Here is an 11,088-nt window from a genome sequence, read left to right as displayed (position 1 = left end):
AACCCTAGGTTGGTGATACCTAAACGAGATAAATATGTTTATATAAAACTTAACATATGTTCAGAAGTAGTTTTTATCATGTGTGGATAAATCATATGGTCTATATAAGAACTAAATGAGGAAAATGGTTAATTAGATGGTTAAACCCTAATTTGAAGGATTTAAATATTTAGTATCATGTTTCAGATAGCTCCCCCCCCCTTTTGTCTTTTTCTTCATTTTGTTTCCCCCCTCTTTGTTTTCTTTCTTGTTTGAATTTGTTTCCCCTTTTGTTTTCCCCCCTCTTTTCAAAAGAGAATTCATCTTCTTCCTCCAAACCTCCTCCATTGTTTTTCTTTCAAGAGCTCCATACCCCAAAGAAATTCGGTTTTTTGTATGCTCCTTCTTGGCCGAAAATTTTCACTTTTCACTAGGGTTTCTCCCTCCACCTTCAAGCTCGGATCTTGACTCTTGGATTGGGGATTTCAAGCCTCTTGATTTGGGTAAGCTCCTCTTCACCATCCTCTTATTTTGTGGTAAAGGTTGCATTTTTATTCTTGTGGTAGACTAGGGGGCATGTATGCACTATTATTTCGGGGGGTTTTGTGCAAAAAGAGGTAATGGCCGAAACTTTGGGGGGTTTATTTGCAAAATTCGTGGGGGTTTATTTGCAAAATGGGACTGAAATTTTGAGGCTTGGATTTCATTCCCCTTTGGTAACAATTTGGATGGGTGTTTCATGCAAAAAGACCATACCTTATTGAGGGTTTTATGTGCAAATGTGGGGCCGAAAAGTTTTGGGGGCTTATTTGCAAAAGTGGCCGAAGAATTGGGGTGGTGTTCATGTAATAGAGGACTGAAGTTTAGGACCTAAATTACATGTTCATTTGGCCACAAGCTTGAGGGGTATTTTAGGCAAGAGGACCAAAAGTTGTTGGAGGGGTTTATTTGCAAAACAGCCCATAAATGTCTTAGAGGGACTTATTTGCAAAAGGCAGTGAACTTATGGCTGAAATCCAATGAGTTTTGACCACGAACTCATGATCAAAATTTTGATAAGGCATGTGGAGCCCAAACCAAGATTTTGTAGAGGGGCTTTTATGCAAAATTGGCTGAATTCTGCAAAAGGGCTCATTTGCAAATTTTAACCAAAATTGTGGGGTACCGGGGTGTTATATGATCGAATGTGACGATCATGACCCGGGTCACGCGTGTCCTTGACCTAGATTTTGGCCTTGAACACAAAGGGTATTTTGGGTATTTCACCAAAATTCACCGTGAAAGATGACAATCATCGTGCACGAAATTTGTAGGTTTAATTAGACTTCAATTATGAAATCCTATTTGTGTATAGGATTTTAATTAAAGTTCTTAATTTCCCTTTTAAATTTCGTATATTCATGTTTTAGATTGTACCTGACTTGCTGCTTTTCGTTGCAGATTTGCAATGTCTCCGCGTCGATCTCGTCCCCGGAGGAGCCGTTCTCGTTCACAGCATAGTGAGGAGGAGGTCCCCACGACATCCTCTCCCGCGGCTTCATTTTTCGGGGGTGAGAATTTATGCAGAGATTTTGTCTTACATCCCTGATTGACCTCTTTGCGGGTCATGAAGGAAGAACCGATACCTCTCTCGCGGAGGGTAAGGTTTCAGACTTGTTTTGCTTAGCCAATTCAAGTCTTCGGATATATTGGGGCGATTTTGTGTTGTCCTACACCTTATAGGTCGGTGTACGTTACCACGTTATTCACGTGATGACGCATGCCGTCCTTCTGGTGTAGGTCACTCAAAATCGTCTCTCCAATTATTCCGTGGATGAGTCTATCATTCTTCTTACGAGATGGATTTTCTGATTCCGCCCTTGTGCTTTATTGCAGTGGAATTTCCCGCGGGTAGCCTTCCTCCTCACGCCAACACCGGATGTAGTCGGGAGGTTTTCTCTTCCGCTACTCTTAGGCAGGCTGTTGGCCCACTTCCTCGGTTCGACGGGGATCGTCCAAATGACTCTTGCCGTTCGATACAGGAAGGAGGGCGCCATTGCTTGCGCCAACTTATCACAGATGCCTCCTTCACCCCTGATTCTACTTCCACTCAGGTTCTAAAGAAGCCGGGTTTTCTATTTGGAGATCATGTCAGGGATCCTGCCACGCTGACTCTTTGTGAGGAGCATTGGTTAACTCTTGACGGTGGAGCCTGTTTGTACATCCCTTCGATTCCACGCCACTATTCTTTCAGTCATTTGAAGGGGCAAGCCGTGGACCGGCAGATGTCTTGGCATCTTACTGAAGATGCTGATCGGGTTCAATGCGGATATGCTACTCACCATAAGACTCCTGGCTCTGAGGGGTATCATGACGTGCGTGGTCTACGACCCGGGATCATGGGTCTTGATACTGCACCCCCAGGCGAGGTGTCAGCTGCTGCTCCGACTGTGAGCAACCGTCTGGCTCTTCTTGGGAGACAGTTACCCCCATCGGAGTACAGATGTTATGGCTGGGCTTCCTCCCTAGCCAAAGGGTGGTGGGCGCGCATGACTGGTTTCGTCTTGGCGCGCTGGGAGAGGGATCTGAAGAGCAGTGGGTTGTATGCACCCATACGAGCTACTATGTACGGCATCCCAGTCAGCTGTCGCCATTTCTTGGCTTTGCTGGAGACTTATGTGCCCGATAGCAACACCTTCCTGACCAGCGGAGGTGAGCTAGGGTTGGCCTTGCACGAGATGCATTATGTTTCGGGTCTTCCGATGGGGGACTGTCCGTATCAGGAGTACTTCCCTACGAACCAGCAGCTGGAGTGTATGAAGAAAGATACTCCGGACATGTATGACACACTCTGGGATCTTACTTGCCACTACTACACTTCCTTGATCCAAACTTCTCCCCAAGCGAGAAGGAAGAGGCAGATCAGCTTGAAGCAGTTTGCCAGCTACTTGTTCCAGAACTTGGAAGGTGATTCCAGTGCGCCCATTCATGAATTAGACGTGATGACTCCTTCGGCCGTTAATGAGTTGTTGGAAAAGGCTGAGGTTCGTTCCTACACTATCGGCAGTGCTGAGGGGGCTTTTCCCGCGGGGACAAAGTTTCGCTCTTTTCTCCGCCGCGCACAGAGGTCTATAGGGTCCCGGGCGCTATTAGCAGGCTACCTTGCCCTTTGGTTGAAGAAGTGTGTCGTCCCGCACCAACCTTCTGACGCTCTACCCATCGAGGTGCTCTTCCCTGCAGTTCAGCTGGCTTATGGGAGAGAGCTTTCCCTGCTCCCAGCAATGGTTGCTAGTATCCATTGCGGGCTCAGGGGTCTGGTTAGCAGTTTTACACATATGGGTTCTGAACCATCAGCTGAGCTGGTTTGCCCAAAGGTTGAGCTCCCTTACGCATATTTGATGGCGTGGCTCGTTCTTCACCGTCCCGACTTGATGTCGGCCCCCAGCGTTGTTGACATCCCTGTCCCCTTCATGCAATTGTTGGAGCAGAGCAGATGGTTTGGGAGCAAATTTAGTGATGTTCAGCGAGAGCTCCGGGTCCGCAAGAGTTGGGAGTTCTTTAAGTGTTTCCCTCACTTTTCAGGTCGCTATGGCGACGTGCTGGTTGATGAGGAGAAACCTAGAAGTGACCGGACCGTTCTTGACGCTGGTTGCTTCCGGTGGTTAGTGAACATCCGTGTAGGCTATCTCGTCCTTCGGGTGAAGAACCAGTGCCACATAGAGCCTTATCTCCCTTGCCGCTTTGCTCGACAATTCGGCTATGACCAACTGTATGTCGGGAATCCGAGCCGCAGCCTGCGGGTTGAGGGAGGATTGATTGATGGCGTTCGAGCGTGGCTATGGACGATGGTGGGCTGTACTGGAGCCCGTTTTGCTCTTCCTTCGTACCGGCGTAAGCCATTGATCACTTTCCTCAGCTGCAAGTGGTTCCTTTCTGCATATGAGTCCATCAGCGCGAGGAGCCTCTCAGAGTTGCAGTCCGAGTATGCGGTCCGGGCTGCTATGATGGCTGGTCGCAGAGCTGAGCTTGCTCAGAAGCGGAGAAAAGGGCATGCCAAATCTCTTGTCTCAGACGAAGAAGAACTTCTCCCTGCGGGTGATGATGACGAGAACTCCGAGGACGAGTATGCGGACGTGGATACCGGCAGAGGGGACTTCGATACTGGTTTGTCCTATCTCTTTTAATTTTCATTTTCCATAAATGACAGCTCTTTTTCATTGAAATGGCTATTGTCATTTTAGGTAGGACAGCCGGTGATCATGAGCCCTCAGCTCCTACACACGTTGAAACGTGTGATAGGCCTGCGCATGTTCGACCCTATGGTCCTCGGAGGGTTGGTGCCCCGAAGAGGAAGAAGACTGCCCATAAGTCCCATGACGGTCAGCGTCCCTGTGGAGTGGACTTAGGGAGCACCGCCGATGGAGGGGGAGGTAACATTCAATTGCTCTTGCTTCAAGGTTGTTTACCTTTTGGGGATTTGTGACCATGTTTTGTGCTTCAGGTTTCTTCGAGGAGGGCGAACTCCCACCGGGTTCGGCGTCCCCTGGCGTTGACAACATGGATTGCTTTGTGCAACAAATGTGCGACGCTTTTCACGATGGGTCTTTGGGCATCGACCTTAACATCGATCTTGAGCAGATAAATAATGTTGAGCCCACAATCCCTTATTCAGGTATATCCGCATCCAATGTCATTTTCCTTATGTAAGGTGAAGGAAGATTTCTCGTTTGAGCTTTCCTCATCCTTCAACATTTGGGTTACCCTGCAGATGTTGCGATGGAGGGGCCAAGCTTCTCGAAGCCGGATGCCGGCTTATTAGCTGACATGCTGGCTGAGCAGACTTCCAGAGGGACCGAGAGACCATTCTTCGGGAACGATTCATCTACCGGTATATATCTGATTTTCTCCCTCTTGCCCGATATTTCATATGACTAATGAATGATTGATTATCGCAGCGTCTACCATTGGAGTTAGCCCGGTATCTATCCCTGGCATATCCAGTTTGCCTCAGAGCGACGGGCTTGCAGGTATGTATACGATTCAGGGATATTGTACTTTCCTATGTTTATCTGTCTTTTGACTAATGAGTGCAATCATAGGACCAGCCGCTAGGACTGATTCTCATATGACTCCTGACATCCCTCAAATGCCCGCGGATAATGGATCTACAGGTATGCAGATCCCAATTCTTCTTATTCGTCTAAATTTTCATTTTGACTAATAAGAGAGTGTCATCATAGGACCAGCAGCTTGGGCCGATACTCTTATGACTCTTGGCATTCCGGCTGCATCTGAGGACATGGGGATTGCAGGTATTCATACGACCTTCTTATCCCGATTCTCCTTATTTGTCCAAATTTCCATTTGGTTAACATAGGAATGTCACTGTAGGACCAGGCGTTCAGCCTGATACTGCTACAGTCCCCGGGGTTGAAAGTCCTCATAGCAGTGGTGCCTCCCCGTCTCTGCCGAGTGGTGCGAGCAATATGTCTGCAGGGGCTGACGTACCCTCTTCTGCTGCTGTCTCGGAGCCTGTCGGCTCTCAACCTGATGGGACATCCGTTGGCGTCGGTATGTTCGGAACCTGCCTTTTGACTTTCCTTTCCATATTCGATAGTTCACTGAGCTTCCAAGTTGTTGCTTGTAGGATCTCGATCTTCTTTGCACGAGCGTGTCCGTAGCCTTTTGGCCGATACTGATCCTGACGGAGAGGCTTTCCGTACGGACCTCAGCTTCTTCACCGCCTGGTATAATGGCTTGATCGAGAAGCTTCTCCACCGAGGAGGCGGCTTCGATCAGTTCCGGCGTTCCTTCTCTCGCCACATGACGATGATGAGGGAAGAAGGATACCCGGAACTGGCTGATTCCTTCACTGCTGATTTCGCTGCCCTGGAGTCAGAGATACGAGAGTTGAAGGAACTGGAGGTTACCGGGGCTTCTTCTTTCGTATCCTCTGAGTTAGAGCATAGGATGGAGCAGTGGCGTGAACTGAGATCTTCCGTCGGGCGTGAGCTTCAGTCACGCGAGAGCTCCCTTGCGCATCTAATGGCTAACATGGCGAGGATGGATAGGGAGAAAGCTGAGTTACTCCGTTCCTTGGACTCGAATCGCGAGGAAGCGACTAGGTTGAAGGAGGCCTTGAAGCGTGCCGAGGAATCCGCCGTTCTTATCGCAGATGACTTGATCGGACTAGAGCGTTCTCGTGACCGGGTACTCGAGGAGTTCGGATCCACTCAGGAGGGATTGATGAAGTTGAAGAGTGAAGCTGCGGAGATCTTGAGCTGTTCTGAGGAATCTGCCCGAGCAGATCTGCAGGCGGGACTTGAGCAGAGTTATGCAGATAGACTTTTTAGCTTAAAGTCTCATATTCTTAGCCGTCAGTTGCCTTCGGGCTAATGAGCTCTTTGTTGTATGCTTTTGACTTGACCTATTAATAGAAACTCCGCATTTGCTTCTTTCTTGTGATTTGTCTGTATTTCTTCTGAATGACAGATTTTATGGGATTTTTGGCAAACCCCCAGCCATCAACGGGTTTGATGTGCCTTTACCGATTACCGTTTGAATCGGGCTAGCATGCGGATTGTCGAAATCCGTTCCGCATGTAACGTTGTGCTAAGAAAATTGCTTTTCTTAGACTTGATGCTATGACTTTGAATACATAGACTTCGTCTTTCTTACGGGAATAGACTACCCGGCAACGCGTGTTAGGCGTTGACTTTGGGGTTTTTGGCAAACCCCCAGCCTTCAACGGGTTTGATACGCCTTTACCGATTACCGTTCGAATCGGGCTAGCATGCGGATTGTTGAAATCCGTTCCGCATGTAACGTTATGCTAAAGGAATGAACTCCCTTAGACTTAATGCTACGACTTTGAATACGTAGACTTTGCCCTTGTTACGGGAATAGGCTACCCGGCAACACGTGTTAGGTGTTGACTTATCCCTACTTAGGATTCGGGATAAAATTCCCCATGCACCAAGTGCGCGGATTGGAAGTTGAAAGTTGTGTCAAAATAGGAGAGGAAGAATTTTATATTCTATCTCCCGGTGCTAAAGAGGAAGAATTTTATATTCTATCTTCAGCTGGAAAAGAAACTCGAGGTGGGATTCTCCACCCCCAGTATCTGGAAGGATGAACTGGGAGTGGGATCTCCACTCCGAGCATCGGAAAGGTCCGAGGAGAGGAAGAATTTTATATTCTATCTCCCGGTGCTAAAGAGGAAGAATTTTATATTCTATCTTCAGCTGGAAAAGAAACTCGAGGTGGGATTCTCCACCCCCAGTATCTGGAAGGATGAACTGGGAATGGGATCTCCACTCCGAGCACCCGGAATGATGAACTGGGAGTGGGGTCTCCACTCCGAGCATCGGAAAGGTCCGAGGAGAGGAAGAATTTTATATTCTATCTCCCGGTGCTAAAGAGGAAGAATTTTATATTCTATCTTCAGCTGGAAAAGAAACTCGAGGTGGGATTCTCCACCCCCAGTATCTGGAAGGATGAACTGGGAGTGGGATCTCCACTCCGAGCATCGGAAAGGTCCGAGGAGAGGAAGAATTTTATATTCTATCTCCCGGTGGAAAAGAAACGAGAGAGGAAGAATTTTATATTCTATCTCCCGTTGCCGAAGAGGAAGAATTTTATATTCTATCTTCAGGCGGAAAGGAAACTCGAGGTGGGATCTCCACCCCCAGAATCCTGCAGGATGAAACTAAGAGTGGGATCTCCACTCCGAGAATCGGAAAAGTTCGAACGACACTACCTTTTATAGGATTGGTCATTTGAACCCAAAGAACCCCTCATTCATTGAGGAGAAGACCCAATTTCAACCCTAACTTTTATAGGTTTGGTGGAAAAAGGGGACAAAGGTGGATTTTCGTTTATCGAAAAGGAGTGACTCGACTTTAGTCTTGACCATGTGTAGGCTTGACTAAGCGAGATCGGAAACAATCCTAACTTTTATAGGTTTGACTGTTTCAAGTGGACCTCTCGTTCATGGAAGGAATCGAGAGGGGATTTTGGCTTTGGCCTTAACTGTAGGAAGGTTTGACCAAACTGGAGTTTGAGATACGCCAATGACTGGCAGATGGAAATGTTGGTGGGTCCACTGTCGTTTGATTTGATCAGCGGATGGTTTGGTGAGGAAAGATTAACCCATAAGAGGATTAGATCTCATCTCACAAAAGAATAACTCATAAGAGTTGGAGAATTTGATGGGAATAAGAAGAGACATTCTGACCTTCAGCGTTCGAATGCAGAGTTCTTATTCGTCAATTCCACAATGACCGGGTTATCCCTAAGAATACCCATGTGGTATTCTTCCGGGAACTTCCCGATGCATTGGTTATCCAAAAAGATACTAAGGATAGTATCTTTTCAGGAATTTGCCGTTTATCGGCATCATGAGCCGGTCGCCGTCTTTGGTGACAAGGCGATATGCGCCACTCGAGTAGACTGTCTCTACTACGAATGGTCCTTCCCATTTGGGTTCGAATTTACCCTTCTTCTTGGAGTTTAGGATCATAGGCCGTTTCACAGCTAGAACCAAATCTCCTTCTTTGAAACTCCTTTGTCGAACCTTTTTGTCGAAGGCTCGAGAGATTCTAGCTTGGTAAAATTCAATGTGTTGTTGAGCTTCCAGGCGCTCTTCATCAAGCCTCTCGAGTTCTTCGAGGCGTTTCTGATGTTGTTCTTCGGTCGACATCTGGGTTGAAAGAGCGATCCGAAGAGATGGTATTTGGATCTCCAATGGAAGAACAGCTTCACATCCGTATACCAGTGAATACGGGGTCGCTCCCGTTGGTGTGCGCACCGTGGTCCGATAGGCCCATAGAGCCGCGCCAAGCTTGTCATCCCAGTCTCGTTTATTAGTTTTCACGATTTTTGACAAGAGTTTGATGATAGTCTTGTTGAAGGCTTCAGCTAATCCATTCGCTGTAGGATTATAAGCCGTCGACGAGATGTCCTGAATTTTAAACTTTTCGCAGAACCTTATGAAGGCGTTGCTGACAAACTGAGGACCGTTGTCATGTATGATTCGTCTTGGAACACCATACCTATAGATGATGTGGTGCTTGATGAATCCAATGACGTTGCTCGTCTTAACTTCTCTGAGTGGAATTGCTTCGGCCCATTTGGAGAAGTAATCGGTAATTGCCAAGATGAACCGGTCGCCTTTGACTGACGGAGGATTTATAGGACCAACAATGTCCATTCCCCAAGTCTCGAACGGCCATGACGTAACCGACGGATGCAGGTGCTCCGGAGGTTGGTGTACATAATTCCCGTGTATTTGACATGCGTCACACTTTCGGGCATACGTAATTGCATCACTCATCATGGAAGGCCAGAAATACCCCATTCTTCTGATGCGGTCATAAAGCTTAGGACCAGGTTGGTGTGCGCCACACTCTCCTTCGTGTGCTTCCCTAAGGACCTCTTCAGCTTCTTTGGTTGATAGGCAACGTAATAGCAACCCATCGTACCCCCTGCGGTACAGCGTTCGATTCTCCGTATTGTAGTAGAATCTGGGTGCTCTTCGCCGGATTGACTCTCTTTCCTTTACATCTTCTGGCAAGATTCCATGCAGGACGTAGTCGATGATGGGGAAACGCCAATCCCGGGGTTCGAATTCGACTTGAGTAGCGTGCACCTCTTGAACTTCTTCTTCCTCGGCATCTTCAAGAGTTGGTGAGTTCTTACCGTAACGAACTGTTCTGTTTCGGGAGGCTGCGCCAGAGACACGGCCAATGCTGCCAACGCGTCTGCGTAGGTATTCTGTAGCCGTGGAATATGTTCGATAAAGAATCCTTCAAATGATTCCGCTATTTCCACTGCCATCTTATGGTATGGAATTAAATCCTGACTTCGGACTTCATATTCTCCTTGGACTTGCTTGACTATTAGCTGAGAATCGCCGAAGGCTTCGAGATACTCAACCCCCAGCTCCTTAGCGAAGTTGAGTCCTATAATCAATGCGTTATACTCTGCTACATTATTCGAGCATGGCTCGGTTAGCGAGTAGGCGCGAGGCATCACATGTTTTCCTGGGGAAACTAAGACAACTCCCACTCCGGAAGAAATCTTAGAACTTCCAGGAGCACTTGCTACATTAGTTGCTCGTGAAGCGCCGTCGAAGTACAAACGCCATACTTGCTGGTGCGAAGTTGTGTTGACTTCGTGGGTTTCATCGGGTAGGTCGTCATATATCTCGGCGGTGTCCGTAGTTGGATTAGCTGCCAGGAGATCACAGATGGCTTGCCCTTTCACTGACTTCTGTTGTTTAAAATGCAAGTCGTATTGGGACAAGAGTAAAGCCCATTTTGCTAATCGCCAGCTCATGGAAGCTGGTTGAGTCATGAATACTCGGACTGGGTTAATTTTAGAGATGACATAAATGGTCTGTCCAACCAGATAATGCCGCATCTTCTGAATAGCGAACACCAAGGCGAGGCATTCTCTCTCAATCATAGAATATCGAGATTCGGCGCCTACCATGGTTCGGCTCAAATAATATACTGCCTGCTCATGACCGTTATCGTCATCTTGTGCAAGTAATGCACTTAATGAGTGGCTCGTCGCCTTGACATAAATCAAGAAGGCTCGTCACCTTGACATAAATCAAGAACGGTTTGCCCGATTTCGGTGCGACGAGTACGGGAGGTTTTGAGAGATATTCTTTAATACTCTCGAATGCCTTTTGACAAGCGTCATCCCATACAAAAGATACGCCCTTCTTTGTGAGCTTGGAGAATGGTTGGCATTTTCCTGAGAGGTTCGAAATGAACCGACGGATGTAAGCCAATCGTCCTTGCAATCCTCTGAGCTCCCTGAGGTTCCTCGGAGGTTGTAATTCATTGATCGCCTTTAGTGACGACAAATCCCAGGAATTTACCACTGGACATTCCGAGGAAAGACTTGGTAGGATTCATCTTCAATTGATGGGCTCGCATCAAGTCGAACATGGTCTTCAAGTCTTTAATGTGATCCTTCTTATCGCGACTTTTCACAACCAAATCATCCACGTAGCACTCGACAGTCTTCCGGAGATGCTCCTGAAAATTTTTCGACATGGCTCTTTGGTACGTGGCCCCTGCATTCTTTAAACCGAAGGGCATGACCGTGTAGCAGAAA

The 11,088-nt window shown here is 47.4% G+C and overlaps 1 protein-coding gene and 2 long non-coding RNA genes across 3 annotated transcripts; all 3 read left to right on the top strand.

Moving 5' to 3' along the window:
• Positions 337-3,472, top strand: LOC109847654. The gene is made up of 4 exons (XM_020416884.1): positions 337-482; positions 1,420-1,529; positions 1,855-2,670; positions 3,447-3,472. The coding sequence occupies exons 2-4, from the start codon at positions 1,427-1,429 to the stop codon at positions 3,470-3,472; spliced, it is 945 nt and encodes a 314-aa protein (XP_020272473.1). The 5' UTR covers positions 337-482; positions 1,420-1,426.
• On the top strand, positions 4,247-4,758 carry LOC109847227. The gene is made up of 3 exons (XR_002248613.1): positions 4,247-4,388; positions 4,460-4,630; positions 4,727-4,758. It is a non-coding gene; the product is annotated as an uncharacterized LOC109847227 (long non-coding RNA).
• On the top strand, positions 4,808-5,235 carry LOC109850074. The gene is made up of 4 exons (XR_002249324.1): positions 4,808-4,846; positions 4,914-4,985; positions 5,058-5,129; positions 5,199-5,235. It is a non-coding gene; the product is annotated as an uncharacterized LOC109850074 (long non-coding RNA).

This window comes from Asparagus officinalis, chromosome 7, assembly GCF_001876935.1.
Source record: "Asparagus officinalis chromosome 7, Aspof.V1, whole genome shotgun sequence".
Lineage (NCBI taxonomy): Eukaryota > Viridiplantae > Streptophyta > Magnoliopsida > Asparagales > Asparagaceae > Asparagus > Asparagus officinalis.
The sequence above is the reverse complement of the archived record's forward strand: the minus strand, read 5'-3'. Positions and strand labels throughout refer to the sequence as shown.